This window comes from Alexandromys fortis, unplaced genomic scaffold, assembly GCF_014885135.2.
Source record: "Alexandromys fortis isolate MF-2015 unplaced genomic scaffold, M_Fortis_MF-2015_v1.1 scaffold_140, whole genome shotgun sequence".
Classification (NCBI taxonomy): Eukaryota; Metazoa; Chordata; class Mammalia; order Rodentia; family Cricetidae; genus Alexandromys; species Alexandromys fortis.
Window position 1 is genome coordinate 1,861,081 of NW_026068048.1, and position 20,633 is coordinate 1,881,713.

Consider the following 20,633-nt stretch of genomic DNA (forward strand, 5'->3'; position numbering starts at 1 on the left):
CCCAAAAGCAATCCACAGTCATCTGCGTGTGTCTCAGCATTCTGGTTTCCTAAGCTCCCAAAGAACGGCCCATTGAGCTCTGAATACTTAACAGCTTTTCCAGCCCAGAGTCCTTCTACAATCCTCCAAAAGCCAGCATAGTTAGGTGTGTTACAACAATACTCCATGATCCTGCCTCCCATTTCTATCTTCGGGTTTTTATGCTGTGATGAAACACCATGGCCAAGAGCAGCTTGTGAGGAGAAGGGTTTGTTGTGCTTACATTTCCATGTCACAGTTCTTCATCTAAGGAAGTCAGGACGGGAACCTGGAGGCCGGAGCTGATGCAGAAGTCATGGGGGGGGGGGCGGGGGGGAATGCTGCTTACTGACTTGTTCCTTGTGTGGTGCGGGAGAATTGTCTGTATTCTGTCAATCATGTTTTAAATAAACACTGATTGGCCAGGCAGGAAATATAGGTGGGAAAACCAGACAGGAAGTAGAAATGATGTAATGAGAATTCTGGGAAGGAGGAAGTGGGTTCCTCCCACTCCTGCCCAGACCACAGAAGCAGCAGGATGTGATCTGCCCCACTAAAAAAAAAGGCACTGAGCCACATGGCTAACATAGATCAGAAAAGTGGGTTAACCAAGATGTGAGAGTTAGCCTATGAGAGGCTAGAACTAATGGGCCAATCAGCTTTATAACTTATAGAACTCTCTGTGTGATTTTCTTTGGGACTTGCTGGCTGTGGAGAACCGGGCGGGACAGAAAACCCCACCAAACAGAACTCTCTTGGGCTTGCTCAACCTGTTTTCTCATAGAACCAGGACCACCAGCCCAGGGATAGCACAATTGGCTGGGCCTGCCCCCATCAATCACTAAATTAAGAAAATACCCTAAAGGCTTGCCTGAAACCCAATCTTATGGAGGCTTTTGCTTGAGGTTCCCTTCTCTCCGATGACTCTACCCTATGTCATGTTGACTTAAAAACTAGCCAGCACAAAGGCCAGGGTCAACCTTCCTGACCCTGGAGGCCTAGAACTCTGAAGCTGGGACCAAGTGAGGGTCTTTGACCACTGTAGCTGGGAACGCTGTGTGTTTTTTTTTTGGGGGGGGGGCTAGCCATCAGTGACCCTCTGTAAAGCCGCCCCAGTGTTGCCTATGTTACTAATTTTTCTCTGCTTGATCATTCCCACCGGTATAAAACACACTGGCCTTTCCTTCACCCTGTCTGAACCCATTTCCACCCTTATTTCTGGTTCTCTTTTACTTTTCCCTGGGGGAGATGGGTGTGTGTTGCGGGAGCTCTTTCTGCTCCTTCAGCCAATAGCCGATGAGATACCAGCCCACTGGGGCGTGGTCTCTCTCCCTTTAAAAAAGCGGCCACTTCCCTCTGCTCACTTCTGGCGAGTAGGCCCCATTCCTGATTGAGCAGAGGGCTGTTGTCTGGGACAGTGATCTGTAAGTTTTTCTCCCTTAAAATAAATAACCTCTCTAATAATTCCAAACTGGCATGGGAATGTTTGTGACTTACGCCTTCAGGTGTGTGCGTGCAGATTCTTGCTGTGACCCAGTCCTCAGACTGCCGAGTTCCGGGACTGAGCTTGTCTGTTAGCTCATCCGGGCTTTATTCTTCTCTCCATTTTCCCTTTTTAGGACTCTTCACTTATCCAAAAAGAGAAATCAGAGTATTCCAGGTAGTTCTGAATGCTATGGCCCTTCAGGTAGGTTGAAATTTCCTCTCAAATATTTTTGTTTTACGTTTTATTTATTTATTTGTTATCCAGTCTTACTGTATAGTCCTGGCTAGCCTAGAACTCACTATTAGACCAGGCTGGCCTCAAACTCACAGAGATCCGCCTGCCTCTGGCCTGCCTCTGCCTCGTGAGTGATGGGATTAAAGGCGTGGGCCACCGCACCCAGGCTTTATTTGCATTTAGTTAGTTACTTTGTTTACATTTAGTTACTTAGTTACTTTGTTGGTGTTGCGGTGTCTGTGAACTCGGAGGTCTGAGGACAACTTGAAGGAGTCAGTTATCTCCGATCACCCTGTTCCCAGGGATCTAACTGAGATCACCAGATCTGGCAGCAGGTGCCCTTTGCTGCTGAGTCATCTCACCAGCCCCGTAATTTCACCTAACCCTTGAGAACATAGGAGCATCTCTGTGCCTTATGCCAAAATACCTCTGTAACCTGCTCTCAGGGAGCAAGTGATGGGCCCCGCCTCCCTACTTCCCTGCCTCCTCTCTTCTTGGCACTATTTACAAAGCTCTCACAGGGTGCCAAAGGGATGGAAATACACTCTCCTGAAGAAGACAGTAGCTTACTTTCTTTTTACTATCAGTGGGACTGAGGATGAGGTGACCCTCTCCAGCGACTCCGGCGGTTTCCTTTCCTACGCTGTTTCATGTCACTCCCTTTTAAGAAAAGTATTTCATGGGGGAGAGATGGCTCTGTGCTTAAGAGCACTGCTGCTCTTCCAGAGGATCTGGATTCATTTCCCAGCCCCCACATGGTGGCTCACAGCCATCTAACTACAGTTCCAGGGGATCAGAAGCCCTGTTCTGACTTGCATAGGCACCAGGCACACAGGTGACGCACAGACAAACATGCAGACAAGACACCCATACTCATAATGTCATGCTGTCAGAAATTATATACAAAATCTTATGTCTATCATAAGCTGGTGGTGGCCCACACCTTCAGTCCCAGCACTCGGGAGGCAGAGTCAGGAGGATCTCTGTGAGTTCGAGGCCAGCCTGGTCTACAGAATGAGTTCCAGGACAGCCGGAGCTACACAGAATAAACCCTGTCTCAAAATTGAAAAAAAAAAAAAAAGAAAGAAAATAAATAAGTCTTTAATTCAGTAGTTATATGTAAGTCTATCTATCGTCTCAGGAAACGGTGACCTTCAGGGATGTGGCCGTGGAGCTCTCGGAGGAAGAATGGCAGTGTATGGACCCTGCCCAGAAGGACCTGTACAGAGATGTGACTCTGGAGAGCTTCAGTCACCTGCGCTCACTAGGTAAGGCCACACAGGAAAGGGGACACCCCAATGGAGACAGTGGGAGTTGCTGTGTGCACCTCTGGCCTGCAGGGTAAAGGAAGGGACAGGTAAAGGAAAGATGCAGCCAGCAGCAGTGAGCACTCCATGTAGTTCCCAGGTCAGAGGGGAGGGAGAGCTAGGAAATCCCCCACCTTCACCGCCCTTGACCTGTGGCCTGCCAAGCATAATGGGAAAGCCAGGGACAGGCAACCCCGAGGCACAGAGCTGACTTGGCATAGCGGAGGGGAGGGGGAAGGTTAATGGATTTTAATCCCAATTCAAAATCAATGGCCTGAAATTTCTAGGGATTTACTTGTTTTTTGAATTCTAGGACTTGAACCCAGTGCTTTACATATTCGAGGCTTTCTGCCACTAAGCTACAGGCTCAGCCCATCCCTTTTTGACTTTCTCAGCCCACTTTCAAATGTCACACTCAATGTCTGTTCTCCATTTTTCCTAAGAATTGTTTTGGGCTTTGTGAAGCTGCAACTGAGCCATTCCTCATGGCGCCTCCTTCTCCCTGTCCTTTGAACAGTCTTCACTCTTTTTTTTTTTTCTCCCTATTCTTTGGGTCCACACCATAATCCCAGCACTTGGAGGCGGAGGGAGGAAGGTCAGGAATTCTAGGTCCTCTGTGTTAAAGCAAGGAGAAAGACCAAAACCAGTTAAAATAAACTGTATTTTGGGGTGTACTTGGACTGGCCAGCTGCTGTCTCACCTTCAGTTGGGGTTTGAGAGGACAGCCCCTGCTGGCCTCTTGAAGTCTCTTGTATAGGAGAGATAAGGTATCTCCCCCCCATTCCCAGGGTGAGAGAGTTGGCAGCTAGACTTTTTTAGAAAGCACAGTGAAAGGGAGGGGGAGGGATGAGGGTCAGATGTACATCAGGTGAACGGGGCTGCAGGCAGTTTACATCAGCGCTAGGAAACAGGAACTTTCCCTCCCTTCCGGTTTTGTTTTGTTTTTTAAGACAGGGGTTCTCTGTGTAGCCCTGACTGTCCTGGAATTCACTCTGTAGGCAGGCTGGCCTAGAATTCACAGAGATCTGCCTGCCTCTGCCTCCTAGGTGCTGGGATTAAAGACATGCACTACCATGCATGGCCAGAGTTTGAAATTTAATGTTCATTTGTTATTGTTGTTGCTGTTGATTTCATATACATTGGTGTTTGGTGTTTTGCCTGCATGTATGTCCGTGTCCTTTGGAACTGGAGTTACAGACAGCTGTGAACTGCCATAAGGTTATGGGAATTGAATTGAACCTGGTCCTCTGGAAGAACAACCAGTACCCTTAGCACTGAACCATCTCTCCAGGCCCCAGAGGTGAAGTTTAAACAGTCTGATCATGCCTCATTTCTCTTCCCATCAACAGGACTTGTCTTTTCTAAGCCTGAGGTCATCCTCTTATTGGAGCAGGGGAAAGAGCCATGGATGGTTACAGATTATATGACAAGGCCTTGGCAGCCAGGTGAGTAAGACCTGACCTGGCTGGAGAGGTCATGGGACTAACGGTACCATGTGTCTACTAGAGCTGTAGCAGGGGTGATTGTCAGGAAGCCCTGAAAGCCTGCTGTGGAATAAAGGCCTGTGTTAGGAAGCAGAGCAGGACTGTCAGCGTTGGCCTGGCTGTGCACATCAAGTACAAATGTAAAGACATTCTGTATTAGATAGTATTTCCTCCACTGCCTCTGCCTTCTGTGGCTGATAAATCAGGCAGTTATAATTGGGGAAAATATTTAATGTATATGTATTGTCTTGTTTTTATTTTTGGTTTTTGGTTTTCTTGTTTTTGATTTTCAAGACAGGGTTTCCCTGTGTTAACAGTCCTAGCTGTCCTGGAACTAGCTCTTGTAGACCAGGTTGGCCTCAAACTCATAGGGATTCACTTGCCTCTGCCTCCTGAGTGCTGGGATTAAAGGTATGCACCACCACTGCCCGGCTTATTTTTATTTTTTGTATATGGGTATTTTGCCTACATATATGTCTGAAGCATATGCATGCCTGGTTCCCAAAGGAGGCCATAAAAGAGCATCTGATCCCTTGGAACTGGAGTTACAGAGCCGCCATATGGGTTCTGGGAATTGAACCCATGTCTTTTGGAAAGGCAGCCAGCCAGTGCTCTTAACCAGTGAGCCACCCCCTTCCTCTTTTTTTTTTTTTTTCCTCCAAGCCAGGGTGTCTCTGTGTAGCCCTGGCTGTCCTGGAGCTCTATAGACCAGGCTGACCTCGAACTCACAGAGATGCACTTACCTCTGCCTCCTGAGTGCTAGGACTAAAGGCATGTGCTAGCGCTCTCTCTCTCTCTCTCTCTCTCTCTCTCTCTCTCTCTCACACACACACACACACACACAGAATAAACACTTTTATTCTGTGAGTTGCAGATTCTGACTGTCTGCCTTCCGCACTTTGGTTTTCCTCAGGCAGAGCTCCAGCTGCTTGCCCTCTAGCAGACGGGTTCCTGCCCTGCCCCTGCAGCCTGGTCTGAGGTGATGTAGGCAGAAGCTGCCCTGCTCCTCCACTGCTCCTCCATAAATCCGCTGCTTTCCATACTCTTTCCTCCTTTCATCACAGTTCTTTTGAATTTTCCTTGATCCTTTTTTGTTTAAAATGCCTTCCACTGTAGCCCAGGCTGGCCTCAAACTCAGAGCTCTGTCTGCCTCTGCCTCCCGAGTACTGGGATTAAAGGCATACGCCACTGCTGCCAGGCAGCCAGGGCCACACAGAGAAACCCTGTCTTGAAAAAGCAGAAAAGCTGTAAAATCCCTTCCTCCTCAGGAGTTAGCTTGGCCTGGGCTGCAGTGTGTAGTGGGGCTCTGACCTGCCGAGTGCCCTCAGTAAGCACAATGCAGAGAGTGCAGTTCTTCCCGGGGCCCTGGTGCGGACCAGTCTGTTATTGGATGTGTTGCAGACATCAGTGATCCTTGTCTTGTGAATACAACATTCAAAGCCCTGGGAAAATTTCCCCACATCCAGTCTCGGGGCACAGGACTTTTTATTGCCTCCTCAAACTCAGGCAGGTGTACGACAAGGGCCATTCTGAGTGTTGGCAGCAGGCCCTCCCAGCTCTTACCTCTTCTCATGGTAGAACTTTCTTTTGCTCCGGGTCTTATGGCAACTGTCTCAAAAGATGCCCATCCATCGCTAGATGTAAATATGTATACAGTGTTCTGTCTGTGTGTATGCCTGCAGGCCAGAAGAGGGCACCAGACTTCATTACAGATGGTTGTGAGCCACAACGTGGTTGCTGGGAATTGAACTCAGGACCTTTGGAAGAGCAGGCAATGCTCTTAACCACTGAGTCATCTCTCCAGCCCCCAAGAGATTCTTAAAAACAATAATTGTTACGCTTATTTAGTGTGTGTGTTCATTCATATGTAGAAGTCAAAAGTCAACTTGCGGGTATCAGTTCTTTCCTACCACCATGTGGACCTTGGAGATCAAGTCAGGTTGGCAGGCTCGGTAGCAAGCATCTTGCTGAGCCCTCTGCCCAGCCCCGTTGTTTCCTCTTTGATTTGGTCTGAGGTCTTTGAATAAGGGACTTAATTCTCACGCATATAGTTAGTCTGTCTGTTCAGATGTCTCTGCTTTGCTCATAGACATGCGCACACGCCAGGAGGATGCTGGGACTTGTGTACTAGTAATGCATTTGCTGGGTGACTCTGGTCGATTTCAGAACTGGGACCCTCGGGCTCACTTTGTTTTCTTGCCCCAGTCCGGCAGCATGTGCGCATCTACCATATTTGTGCCCTCACAAAGCTGCTCAGTGTCTGAGACATAGTAAGTCAATTTTTTTATGGTGAAAATTTTCATTCTATCTCCATATTTTCTGTGGTGTTTTCATGCCTCATGGTAAAAAAACAGTTTGTAGTTGTTTTTCTCTGGTTTCCAGGCGTGGCATCGAGGGCTGATAGAGTTTCACAGCAAGGACTTTTGGAAATAGAGTCCTTTAAAAGGGAGGAAGTGAAGAGCTTTCAAAGCTGTGGCCTTGAGGACTCCCATGGCACAGAGGACCGGGCATGCAGAACCCAGTTTGAGAGACAGCCATGGAGTCAGGAGTGCCATCTCAAGCCAGTGGAAATCCCCTATGGAAGCATGCCTGCTTTCAAGCCACGCACATCCGCCGCCCTGTTACATCAGAGCCGCAGGACTCAGGAGAAACCGCTCGAAGGCAGCGACTACGGGAAAACATTTAGCCAGGCCCCACCCCATATGCAGCACCAGAAGACTCCTGCTGCTGAAAAGCCTTTTGAGTGTAAGGAGTGCGGGAAAGCTTTTGGGCGAGCCTCACACCTCGTTGAGCATCAGAGAATCCATACAGGTGAGAAACCCTACGTTTGTAAAGACTGCGGGAAGGCTTTTTTTCGTAGTTCCCAGCTGACTGTGCACTGGAGAACTCACACGGGGGCTAGGCCCTATCAGTGTAGAGACTGTGGAAAGACCTTCAGACAGCACTCACAGCTCACCGTGCACCAGCGAATCCACACCGGGGAGAAGCCCTACAAATGTAAGGACTGTGGGAAGGGTTTTATCTATAGCTCAGAAGTCACTCGCCATCAAAGAATTCATTCTGGGGAAAAACCTTATGAATGTAAGGAATGTGAGAAAGCCTTCAGACAGCACGCACAGCTCAAGCGACATCAGACCGTTCATACTGTTGACAGACCCTTTGAATGTAAGGACTGCGGAAAGGCCTTTAGTCGGGGTTCATACCTCATTCAACACCAGAGAATTCACACAGGGGACAAGCCTTATGAATGTAAGGAGTGTGGGAAAGCCTTCATTCGTGTTTCCCAGCTGACTCACCACCAGAGGATCCACACCTATGAGAAACCCTACATATGCCGGGAGTGTGGCATGGCTTTCATTCGCAGCTCACAGCTGACCGAACATCAGCGAATTCACCCTGGAATCAAACCTTATGAATGTAGAGAATGTGGGCAGGCCTTTATCCGTGGCTCACAGCTCATCAACCACTATCAACAAGTTCACACTGACTAGAGGGTTCTGGGATACTTGTGCACTCTGCAGAGATGTATCGCTGTGATTGTTGCAATAAAAAGCTGAATGACCAATAGCTACACAGGAGGTACGGGTGGGATTTCCGGGGAGAGAAAGGGAGAAGAGGAGGAAGCTAGACACACAGGAGACGCCAGGAGACAGAGAGGACGCAGAAGGTGCAAAATGGAAGAGAGGTAATGCCATGTGATAGAACGTAGATTAATAGACATGGGTTAGTTTAACTTATAAGAGCTAGTTAGGAACAAGCCTAAACTAAAGGCCGATCTTTCATAATTAATAAGAAGTCTCTGTATCATCTGGGAGCAGGCCGGCAGGACAGAAAAGGACTTGCTACCCTAAAGTCCTAAACATCAGTTGCAGAGACAAGCCTTTTCGCAAAGTTCACATCTGGCCAGAGGTGTATCGCCCCCAGTGTGACTAATGTCAGAAAAAGTTCATTCATCTCCTCTGTTAAAGGGATCAGAAAACTCAGTGCCAGCAGACAGACCCAGTGAGTATGGGAATTCACTTCGCCTAGCTCGATGGTTACTAAGCGTCAGCAAACCTGTGCTAAAAATAGCTTCATATGAACATAGAAAAAATCTCTGATTGCCTCTCAAAATATGTTCAATTTCTGAGAATCCCAAATAGACCGTGATCCTGATTAGATTTGATTTGGTGTGCTGACTAGTGCCTGTGCCTTTTGGTCGGTGTTGCAAAGACCTTGACATTGCTCCCACTGATTAGTGAATTTCGCAATTTTGACTCTCCTTTTTACTTCCTTGTTTTTTATTTTGTTTTTTTGAGACAGGGTCTCATTTAACCTTGGCTGGTATCAAAATTATGTAGCTGAAGATGACTTTGAACCCCTGATCCTTCTCTCTGCACCTCCCAAATTCTGGGATTACAGGCTTGCGCTGCCATGCCAGCTAACTTGGGGTTTGTTTTTTTGTTTGGTTGGTTTTGTTGTTTTGTTTGTTTTAGGGTTTGTTTGTTTTGTTTTTTGTTTTTTTGTTTTGTTTTGTTTTGTTTTTTTGAGGCAGGGTTTCCCTGTGTAGCCCTGGCGGTCCTGGAACTCATTCTGTAGACCAGGCTGTCCTCAAACTCACAGAGATTTGCCTGCCAAGTGCTGGGATTAAAGGTGTGCACCACCGCTGTTCAGCTGATTGTTTGTTTTGTTTTTAAGAAAGTGTCACTTACCTTGTAGAAGGCCTCCATGTTGTAATTTAACATGCATCTCTCTCTGGCATTTCCTACAACTGGGAGCTAAGGTTTTAGAGATTTAGCCAGATGTGGTGGCACATGCCTTTAATCCCTCTGAAGCACTCTGAAGGCAGAGGCAATTGGTCCAGGCCAGCCAAGGCTATAAAGTGAAACCCTGTCTCCAAAAGGGAGTGGGCACTGAAGCGATGGCCAATCATTAAGAGCATCCCTTGCTCTTGCAGAAAGCCTGAGTTTGGTTCCCAGCATTGTGGCTCACAACCATCCATAACTCCAGTTACGGGAACCCAACACCCCCTTCTGGCTCTGCAGGCACCAGCATGTACTTGGTGCTCATCAATTTATGTAGACAGAATATTTTTTTAGTTTTTTGTTTGTGTGTTTAAAATAGTTTTTTGGGGGGTTCTCATTTCAGGATAGGGTTTCTCTGTGTAGCTTTGGAGCCTGTCCTGGAACTCAGTCTGTAGTCCCCCTGCCTCTACCCTCCTAGTGCTGGGATTAAAGGTGTGTGCCACCGCTGCTCAACCATCTGCCATCTTCATAATGCTTTAACATGGTCACAATCCTGGAGCCCACCAAAGGGCTATTTAATTAAATAGTAAAGTTTTAATCATCAACCTTAAGTGATTCCATCATCCCCATCCCCAGAAGCCCAAGGATATTGGGAAGGATGGATGTCCAACCTTTTTTTCATGCCTTGGTCTTTCTGGTGACCAGCCCCATCTATCTATCTACCTGAGGACCTCTGACATCCCATTAGCAAATAAAGAAAACTGTCAATCACTCTGATGGTTCAAAGAATTTTAGGAACTGGAGGCAGGACCAAAGATGTTTTTTCTGTTACTCATCTGGTACCTTCATTCAGTCAGGAATATTTATGGGTTTTGTTTGAGGCAGGCTCTCACTATATAGCCTTGGCTATCCTGGAACTCAAGATGCTCACCCTCCCAAAAGGTTTACGGGTATGCACTTATGAGGTAGCGTAAAGTGCCGTGGGATGCATTGATTTAAAATCGGCAATCGTAAGCATGGTTTGGTGGAACCTGCCACTAACCGCAGTGGTCAGAAGGTCGAGACAAGAGGATCACAGGTTCCAGACAGGCCAGAACCGTGTGGCAAGGCCCTGTCTGGGGACAAAAGAGGTGTGGGTGGGGTGAGGCTAAGAAAGTAAATCAGAGAATCAATACATGGAGAGGTTCAGGTTGAAGAGCGGCTGACTTGTTTCAGCCACGAGATGGCGGAAGAGTGCTACCAAACAGGTTTTGGCAGCCTTCCACCACAGCGGCAATTTGTTCACTTGCTTACTTGCTCTTTTGTTTTGTTTTGTTTTGTTTTGTGTTTTTGTGTTTTTTTGAGACAGGATCTCACTATGTAGCTCTGGCTTATTTTTTTGACTTTTAACGTTATGTGCATGGATGTTTTTCCTGCATGCCTATTGTGATGACTTAAGAGAGGCCATGGGAGAAAGGAAAAGCCTCATGTCTAGGACTTTTGCATGGTCAAAGGAAGGAGACACAGTCCTGTGTAGTCAAGAGTTGCCTCCAACATGAAATCCTGTCTCAGCCTGAACCCAGGGCTTTGCACAAGCTAGACTTTGCACGATCTAGCTAAGCTCAAACTCAAGCCCCTAATTGGATTCTAGATAAACATTCCCTTGCCACTCAGCACTTTTATTTTTCCATTCTGTGTATGCATGCATGGGTGGATACGTGTGTGTGTGTAGGTGCATATTTCTGTGTGTGTGTGTGTGTGTGTAGCTGCATACTTATATATGGGGGTATGTGTGTGTATAGGTGCATATTTGTGTGTGTGGGTATGTGTGTGTGGGTTTGGTGCATATTTGTGGGGGAGGGGTATGTGCCTGTGATATGCATATGGTATTGTGTATGTGTGATTGCACACAGATGAAACAACTAAATGCAAAAATATTTGACTCGGGCTTCAGTTTTTTTCAGTGTGTGCTAGGGTGTAGATTGGGCAGAGCGGTTGCCCAGAGAGAGCTAGATGCTAGAATTGGTCCTGCACAAGAAACAGATTTCCCACTAGCAAGAGAGGCTTCTGTTTGATTTTCTCAAAATCACATTACTAGTTCCTTCTTTCTTCTCTCCTCCTGTGCTTTCCTTTTCGACGTCTCAGGTAGCTCACGTCAGCCTGGAACTTTCTGTAGCCAAGGCTCTGGTGTATATGATGGGAGGGCCCACGTTTGCCACGGGAGGACAACCTTGTAGACTGGCAGCGAGCAGCTACCCACAGAGCTGGCTGGCGAGCCCTTCTTTTTTTCTTAACTGTGCGAGCTGAATTATGCTCTGAGCTCACTTCATTGCCGCAATAAACCTCTGACTATAGAGACAAAAGGGTCAGAAATCTAAAGCGAAATGACCTATTCTCTAGTAGTTAGACCTGGTGACCCATATATGGTCTTGTTCTACAATTAAGCCTAACTCCCAATGGACCCTGGCGCCTCACCCAAATGGCCCGTCTTAGAGAATCACAGAACAGTGGGTTGCCCTCTTGACCTCAATCCAGGCTGAATCCCATATGAAAGGTCTAAGGAGCCTAACTTCAGCTACAGAAAAACCACACTTTTCTCTCAAGGGATCTCTCCCTCCCTCCCCTCTGTCCCTCAGTTTGCTCTTGTGTTTCTATTCTTTTTTTTTAGATTTATTTATTATGTATACAACATTCTGCCTCGATGTATGCCTGCACACCAGAGGAGGGCGCCAGATCTCAGTACAGATGGTTGTGAGCCACCATGTGGTTGCTGGGAATTGAACTCAGGACCTCTGGAAGAGAAGCCAGTGCTCTTAACCTCTGAGCCATCTGTCCAGCCCCTCGAGTCTCTATTCTTTTTTTTTTTTTTAGGTTGTTTTTGTTTTGTGGGGGCAAGGTTTCTCTGTGTAACAGCCCTGGTCGTCCTGGAACTCTCTATGTAGACCAGGTTGGCCTCGAACTCACAGAGATCCACCTGCCTCTGCTCCCCCACTACCACCACCCCAAGTGCTGGTATTAGTGTGTGCCACCACCACCACCCAGCTATTCTTTATCATTTATTTTTATGTGCATTGGTGTTTTGCCTACATGTATGTCTCTGTATGGGTGTCGGATCCCCTGGAACTGCAGCTGCAGACAGCTGTGAGCTGCAGTGTGGGTGCTGGGAACGGAAACTGGGTCCTCTAGAAGAGCAGCCAGTGCGCCTAACCACCGAACCATCCCTCCCACCCCAATGTGTGTGACAGAGTCTCTCTACACAGCCCTGGAACTCACGGTGTAGACCACTCTGCTTTAAAATGGCAGAAATCCACTTTCCTCTGTCTTCTGAGCGCTGGAATTAAAGGACTGAGCAACCACTCCCGGCTTTTTTTTTTTAATTTCTTAAATCAATTCTGACCGTGTAAATAATTTTATCTCGGTGCCTCCCTATTTCCTCAGGACACTGAGGAAGATTCTGACTTGGCTCTCAGGAAACAAATACGGAAACTAAGGCTCTGAGGTACGAGGTTCAGTCACTCACTGTGTAGACAGAACGAGGAGTTAATTTACCTCGGCCCTCACTGGCTCCCAGATACCAGCAGGGTAGCCCTAGATGGAGGCTGGGGAATGGTGCCTCCCCTGATACACCGTCTCAGCCAAAAAGTATTCTGTTGCAGACTGGTAGGTTGGAACACCTTTCCTCTGAGCTAATTGGACAAATCTGATTTGGCCACGCCCCCAACTGTCAAGCCCGGTGCAGCAGGCGTGTCTTGGGATTCCCTCAGGGGTAAAGAGCTGCACGTCCTTGGGCTGAGAGAGGAGGTGACTCGAGCAGCAGAGGACGCGAAATGAGGGCCTTGCGGGTGAGGCCCCCACGGGCTGTATCGGGGTGGAGGGGAACCCCACAACCCAGATACCTACCTTAAAACATGTCAGGATCTGGAGTCTTGGAACACGTGCACCCCTCGGAGTCTGGGACTCCCTGACATCCTGAGTTTCCAAGACAGTACCTCTAACCTGGTCCAGAATCCTGGGTTTAATCCTCCTTTTACCCGAGTTCCCTCTTAGCGTCCCTCGGAGCCCTAATACCAGCTCCGGTGTGGGTGTCTTGGGCAGCCTGGAAACTCTCAGGGAACTTCCAAGCCAGTCTTGACATCCCCGGGACCCTCTTGGCAACCTGCTGACCTCCACACCATACTCTTGGCATGGATTCCCTACCCTTACCCCCACCCCACCCCCTTTTTTTTTGGACACTGGGCATCATATAGCCCAGGCTGGCCTCTAACTTGATATGCAGCTGAATAAGTCTTTGAACTCCTAATCCTTTCGCCTCCCCCTCCCAAGTGTGATAACATGTGTAACACCTTAACCTCATTTTTAAAATGCTTACTGAGTAGCCCAGGCTGGCTCCAAACTCCTGCTCTTCCTGCTTGAATGCTGGGATTACAGGCCTCCACGGATTCCTTCCCCACTCTCACTGGTGACTGGTCTCATGCCTCTAAGACATGACAGACATTCTAAGACAGACATTCACCAGACAGTCCCTACACCCCTTCTCGCAGGACCACGTGAAGGCAGCTCTCCGGGTGCCACCAACCCACCCATCTCCTATCCCTCCAGGTCTCCCAGGCTTTGATTCGTCCTTTTAGCTCATCTGCCCGGAGCCACTTAGAAAATCGTGTGGCAGAGAAGCAGAAACTCTTCCAGGTAGGAGGACAATGTCCCTGGACCGACGGTGGGGTGGAGGTGCCATGCACACGGAGGTCTGTGCAGGGCCCAGTAGCCTGTTGTCACCCTCACCCCTCACACAGGCCAACAACGACCTCCCAGTACACCTGAAGGGCGGGGCAATGGACAACGTCCTGTACAGACTGACTATGACCTTGACGCTGGGGGGTGAGTGCAGGGCCCACCCGGTTGCCCGGGTTGTGGACTAGCCAGTCAGTCAGTGCTTCAGGAGGGGGGAGTCCTGAGCTGACAAGGTCTGAGGACGGGAACAAGGGGTCACCTATTGCCCTGAGGGATTGGAGCTAGTGATGGGTCTGCCCAACCCACCCCAAAATAAGCTCCTGGCCTGGTTCATATCAAAATGGGTGGGGGCGTGGGGGCGGGCGTTCCCTGTGAGGAATCCAGTTTGGGAGGAAGTTCAGAGCTGAACTGAGCTGTGATCCATGAGGGGCTGGGGGAACCTAGGGGCTTTTACAGGTCCTGTGAGAGGATGCGTGGGCATTAGGATCTCATTTGATGTCCATCCCTTCCCTAGGCACTGCCTACTGCTTATACTGCCTGGGCTGGGCCTCCTTCCCCCACAAGAAGTGACACCAAGAATGTTGGCGGACTTGCACAAACACCAATAAACATGCTAACCTCTTGAGAACCCCACTCGGCTCTGGCCTGTGTGTCTGTGTGTTTCAACCCACCTTCCCATCATCCAGGGATGTCTACCCAGTAGAAAGCAACTCACCCCAGCCCTTGGCCCCTCGTGCTGGACCATTGCGGTACTTAAGACAACCTGCTTTAGATGCCTGCTGGGGGACCAAGGGTCTGGAGTGGTGATGCTGAGTGGAACAGGGGTATTATTATCCAGCATAGCAGCCCCTCCCCTTGTAGAGGCCCAAAGGGTAGGGAAGGTGCTGGTCTAGTTCCAGGACAGCCAGGGCTATACAATCCGGAGACCCTGGCTCAGAAAGGAAGAGAGATGGCATGATCTATGAGCCAAGGGAGGATAAAGACTGGCACCAAGACTGAAGCCCGAAGGTGATGTGGCTGAGTGGAAGAGCAGAGAATCTGCCCGGTGTGTGTGTGTGTGTGTGTGTGTGTGTGTGTGTGGTAGAGTACTTGCCTAGCATGTGCAAAGCCCTGGGTGCCATCCTTTGCACCAATCAGGCAATCTTTTAAAAGACAGAAGTTCAGAGAGCTACAAACATGGCCCCAAGGGACAAAGAACACAGGGTCCCCAGGATCTGTTAACAGCTTGGAAGCTTTGGGAGCTGCAAGGGCATCACTGGGGATTCCAAGTCCCATCCTGAGCCTGCATGGGATCCAGGCAAAGCCTCAGCAAAGCCAGGCTGTCTCAGCTTAGAACAGTACGAGGAAAAAAAGATGCAGAGAAGGAAACACGTGGTCCAGCCCCAAAGACAGGCACCCCAACCACTCTTGGAGCTGGAGAGACGATACTTTGCTGTTATTGAAGAGGATCTGGGTTCAGTTCCCAGCACCCCCGGTGGCCCACAACCCTTTGTACTACCTCTGTTCCAGGGGATGGCAGATACATGGTGCACGTATGGGCATGCTCATTAAACACACACACTATATAGTAACTAAACGAATACTCAAGCCCCCATAAGAACATTCCTCCTCCCTGGACTCTGAGCCACCTCTCAACACTCAGGAGGCAGAGCCCATGGGAAGCAGCAGGTGGAGAGAGTTTATTTCCTCCTGGGCCTGACAGCTGTGGAAACAGTGCAGGCATTGGCACTAGGGTGTGTGGGCCTGCCATGGCCTGGAGTTTATTTGGCTGCCTGGGGAGGTGACTGAACGAGTGTGTAATAGGGTGTGTGGGGACAGGAGCGATTCTCCCAGAACTGAGACAGGGCCCTTGGGACATGGAAGCAACCGGAGTGCTAGGCTTGGCCCACAAACAGGATGAAGGTGATGAAGGGAACGGAGGGTGTGGGATGGGTGTGCTGGGGCGGGGTGACCCTTCAGCAGAGAGAGCAAACTAGCTTGTCTTCGAGCCAGGGGTAACTCAGGGTATGGCAAGCCGGGGCATGTTGGGCTCTGGCTGCTGACTGGGAAGCTGGGTACCAGACAGGGAGAAGAAAGCCCTGTGGATAGCGGGACACGACCGTAAAAATGTGGCTGCAGACAGGATCAGGATTCAATGTGGCTCCAGAGTGAGCTGAGGGGCAGGTCTGTGGTCCCAGTTCAGGAATACATAGTCAGCTGCAGCCACTGGAAGGGGAAGGCACAGATGAGCAGAGCGCCCCCAAGAACCAGACACCTCACCCAGGGCCTGCTGGGCAATAGGACGGGAGGGGCTGGAATCGGAGCTGAGCACCCACCCACAAGAGAGGCAGCCTTACCTCCTGGATGTTCACTTGGATCTGCCCAGTGCCATTTTTGTCAAGAGATTTGAAAGCACCTAGAAGTGAAAGGAAGAGAGAACTTGGGTGCTTTGGATGATATTATACTCACACATGGCCAATTATTCTCTGATGTGTATGCTGGGAATATGCTCTATTGCCATTGGTTAATAAAAAAGCTGCTTTTGGCCGATGGCTTAACAGAGTAAAGCCAGGCTGAAAGAGATATAGAGAGAGAGTAGGCGGAATCAGGGAGACGCCATGTAGCCCCAGAACACTGGGGGTGGAACTTTACCTGGTTAAGCCACAGCCACGTGGCGACAGACAGATTAATGGAGATGGGTTAGTTTAGGATGTAAGAGTTAGCCAGAAATACGCTTAAGCTATTGGCCAAACAGTATTGCAATTGCTACAAATTTCTATGTGATGATTTCGGGGGCTGGGAACGAGCGAGCGGCTTCCCCCAACAATTCTCTTTTTGTTAACTGTTGTTTTTGTTTTGTTTTCAGACAAGGTCTCACTGAGTATCCCTTGACTGACCTCAAAGTCGTGGAGATCCGCCTGCTTCTGCCTCTAGAGTGCTGAGACTAAGCATGTGCCACCTGACTGGCTACAGGATAATGATGATGTTGTTATGATGATTAGTTAACCCCCATTCATTCTTTTTTTCCTGTGCCAAGCAAGGACTGTGCAGAGAGCTTCAAAGGCAAGTGTGGCGGTGCACACTGTAATCCCAGCACTCAGATGGCTGTGCAAAAGGAAGGTCTTGAGTTCATATTACTCTTAGCTACATATGGGGGTAGAAGGTCAGCCAGGCTGCGTGAGACTGTATCTTAATAATAATAATAATATTAAATCAATAAAATATCTAATTATGTGACTGTGGCATTTTTAAACGAGGCAAAGAATTAGGGTATTATAACACAATGTGGTAGAGTACTTGCCTATGATGCCCGAGGCACAGGTTCAGGCCCTGACCCTCAGTAAACAGACAACTGAAGTGGCATGCTGGAGCTCACCCAGAAACGGACTAGAACCCAGGCCCATCCTCCCAGTACCTCTGCCCCATGCTCTCCAGGTGCAACCCAAACAGGCTCCTAAAAGGAGGAAACTTGGCAATAACTCCATGCTTCCTGTCCACAGACAACCAAGCCAGAGTTGCCCACACTAACCAAGGCTGAGTCACTACCTTCAGGTGGCCACATAGTGTAGTGGATGCCACTGGTGCTGCTGCTACCATAGGCCAGGGGACCAGAGGACATTTCTCCTGAAATTCTTATCGTCTGAGCACGGGGATGACAGGTGTGGGCCATCATTATCAGGTTAACAGGAGCATGGCGTTAACATTAACGGATGCATCTATGCATGGTATCCATGCATATAACTATGCTATATCCTAACCCTTTTAACTAAGTAACTAATTAATTTTGGTTTGAGACAGGTCTCACAAAACCAGGATGGCCTCAAATTTGCCAAGTAGTCAAGGATGACCTTGAACTCCTGACCATCCTCTTGCCTCAGCTTCCCAAGTGTTGGGATCACATTGTACCATAACACCCAACTCCACACTATACCCAACCACACACTACACCCAACTCCACACTATACACAACTCCACCACTACACCCAACCCCACACTACACCCAACTACACACTACACCCAACTAACTACACACTACAACCAATTCCACACTGCACCCAACTCCACACTACACACAACCCCACACTACACCCAACTACACACTACAACCAACTCCACACTGCACCCAACTCTACACTATACACAACTTTACACTACACCCAACTATACACTACACCCAACTATACACTACACACAACCCCACACTACACACAACCCCACACTACACCCAACTCTACACTACACCCAACCCTATACTACACCCAACTCCACACTACAACTAATTCCACACTGCACCCAACTACACACTACACACAACTCTACACTGCACCCAACTCCACACTACACACAACCACACACTACAAAGGAGCTTTGTAATCCAACTGACCCAGCCCTTCCCTTGCCTAGAATCTGCCCTGGCTCTACAATGCCCACTACAGTCTGAGCACCCCTGAGCTTGGCATTTACAGCACTAAAAAGTGCCCATGCCCATCATCCCCGTTTCTTCACATTGCTCAGTTTGGTCCTCAAACAAGCACAAAGTTGAATCCTGGCTTCCGATGTCCTGGCTGAGTAGCTGAGCACAAGCCAGGAAACTGAACCTTAGGATCCTCCACCCTAACAAGGGGGCAGCAGCCCCACTCCTGAGTCTTAGGACTCTTACATCAAATCCATATAAATGCTCTCACTGCAGGTGTGAAGACCAGAAGTTCAGGGTCACCCTTGGCTACAAATTAAGTCACATGAATAACCTGTCTCAAGAAAAAAAAAAAAAAAACAAAAAAAAAACCAAGCAAGACAGGGATGGAACAATGGCTCAGAGGTTAAGAGCACTGGCTGCTCTTACAGAGGACCTGTTTCAATTTCCAGCACCCGTATGGCAGCTCAAAACCATCTGTAACTCCAGTTCCAGGGGATCTGACATCAGGCACAGACAGACATACTATATAGGCAAAACACTCATATAAGTAAAATAAAATTTTAAAAACAAACAAAAAACAGGTCAGAAAGAAAGAAAGCCAATCTAGGTATGGTAGTACATGCAGAGGTAGGTAGCTCTCTGTAGTCTTGAGGCCAGCCTGGTCTACATAGCAAGCTGTAGGACAACCAGGGCTATATAGCTAGACCCTGTCTCAAGAGTGAATGAGAGAGAGAGAAAGAGAGAGAGAGAGAGAGAGAGAGAGAGAGAGAGAGAGAGAGAGAGAGAGAGATGTCCTCTGACCTCTACATGTAAACACAAACTTACTTAGTAAACAACCTTAAAACAGCGAGAGTCCCACCACACTGCCCCTTAGCTTGCAACACCCTTCCTTGCTCCCTCTAGCTCCCTCTTCCTCACGCCTCGTGTCTTAGTTCGCATTTGTCTTCCTCCAGGCAGCCCTCCCTGATTCCCTGGGTTGAGTCAGATGCTCGCTTCCCCTCACAGCCCAGGAGGCTGTCACTAGCCTATCCCATCCCCGGTGACCCCGGCATCATTCATGTTAAAGTCAGGCTTAGAGGAGACCATGGCCAGTGAAGGTTAGCAAAGCCCCAGCCTCAGAGAGATCCAGAGCGAGCGTCACTCACGGAACATGGCGTCCAGCCTGACAAGGCAGCTGATGAAGTTGTCGAAGTCCATGCTGCCATTCTCATCCGAGTAGCGCCGGATGATCATACTGTAGAGGTGCTCATTCAGGTGGAATCCTGAAAGGGCTCAGTCTCAGGGCAGGGCACAGGGTCCTTCTCCATCCCCAGGACAGTGGTGCGGCCTCGCTCACCCCACCTCTAGCCCATCAGAGCCCTGCCAGCCCACCTGCAGCCTCAAAGGCCCCCGGGAGTTCACTGGGGCCGATGGTCCCTGATCGGTCAACATCAAAGCGTTTGTAAATAGCCTGCAGGAGAGAGAAGACACAGTCCAACCAAGCATCGTGGAGCGTGGGTCACGGGTGTCCCCATGGCCCGGGGATCTGGATGCTGGGAGTTCCAGAGGCTACCACACACCTGCCACTTTTTAATGTTGTTCCAGAGGTACTTGAATTCCTCAAAGCCCAGCTTGCCTGTAGTATCACTCTAGCAGGAGCTTGTTAAGAAAAGCATGACAAAATACAATGGGGTGTGTGGATGAGTGTGTGTGGCAATGCCATAAGAAAACCTATTGTTTTGTAGGCTACCTTTAAAAAAATTAATAGAAATGAAATAAGCTGAGGGCTGGAGAGATGGCAGTTAGGAGCACTCACAGTTCTTGCTGAGGACTTGGGTTTGGTTCCCAGAACCTAAATCCTGCCGCTCACAACCACCTAGAATTCCAGGTTCAGGGGACACAATGCCCTCAGACCTCTGAGGACACTTGCATGCACACATACACCCAACAGACACAGGCATACGCATAAATAAAACTAAAATAAGTCAAGTCAGGCATGGTAGCACATGTCTATAGTTCTAGCACTTGAGAGGCAAAAGGAAGATCAGGAGTTCAAGACCAACTTTGGCGGCATACTGACTTCAAGGCCAGCCTAGACTACTGGAGACCCATCTCAAGAATCCAAAACCACGGGCTGGAGAGATGGCTCAGTGGTTAAGAGCATTGCCTGCTCTTCCAAAGGTCCTGAGTTCAATTCCCAGCAACCACATGGTGGCTCACAACCATCTGTAAAGAGGTCTGACACCCTCTTCTGGCCTTTAGGCATACAGACAGAATATTGTATACATAATAAATAAA

The 20,633-nt window shown here is 48.8% G+C and overlaps 3 protein-coding genes across 6 annotated transcripts in view; 2 read left to right on the top strand and 1 right to left on the bottom strand.

The window, feature by feature from the left end:
• Positions 1–9,976, top strand: part of Znf565 (zinc finger protein 565) — a 17,073-nt gene extending 7,097 nt beyond the window's left edge. For 3 of the 4 annotated variants that reach the window (XM_050119206.1, XM_050119207.1, XM_050119208.1), the window contains exons 2-5: positions 1,638–1,705; positions 2,880–3,006; positions 4,395–4,490; positions 6,912–9,975. In XM_050119206.1, coding sequence (XP_049975163.1) covers positions 1,694–1,705; positions 2,880–3,006; positions 4,395–4,490; positions 6,912–8,020 — 1,344 coding nt within the window. In that variant the 5' untranslated portion in view covers positions 1,638–1,693 and the 3' untranslated portion in view covers positions 8,021–9,975. Of the gene's footprint in view, positions 1–1,637; positions 1,706–2,879; positions 3,007–4,394; positions 4,491–6,734; positions 6,800–6,911 lie in introns of those variants that run through there. The other variant, XM_050119209.1, reaches the window with a different exon arrangement.
• A 2,086-nt stretch (positions 9,977–12,062) lies between these two features.
• Positions 12,063–15,465, top strand: Cox7a1 (cytochrome c oxidase subunit 7A1). The gene is made up of 4 exons (XM_050119232.1): positions 12,063–13,074; positions 13,832–13,918; positions 14,023–14,107; positions 14,475–15,465. Exons 1-4 carry the CDS (start codon positions 13,060–13,062, stop codon positions 14,528–14,530), a joined length of 243 nt encoding a protein of 80 aa, XP_049975189.1. The 5' UTR covers positions 12,063–13,059; the 3' UTR covers positions 14,531–15,465.
• Positions 15,466–15,612: 147 nt separating this feature from the next.
• Positions 15,613–20,633, bottom strand: part of Capns1 (calpain small subunit 1) — a 10,294-nt gene continuing 5,273 nt past the window's right edge. The window contains exons 7-11 of the mRNA XM_050119223.1: positions 19,916–19,984; positions 19,728–19,806; positions 19,502–19,618; positions 16,297–16,355; positions 15,613–16,165 (exon numbers count right to left, since the gene is read on the bottom strand). Of these exons, the coding sequence (XP_049975180.1) occupies positions 16,139–16,165; positions 16,297–16,355; positions 19,502–19,618; positions 19,728–19,806; positions 19,916–19,984 (351 nt within the window). The 3' untranslated portion in view covers positions 15,613–16,138. The remainder of the gene's footprint in view (positions 16,166–16,296; positions 16,356–19,501; positions 19,619–19,727; positions 19,807–19,915; positions 19,985–20,633) is intronic.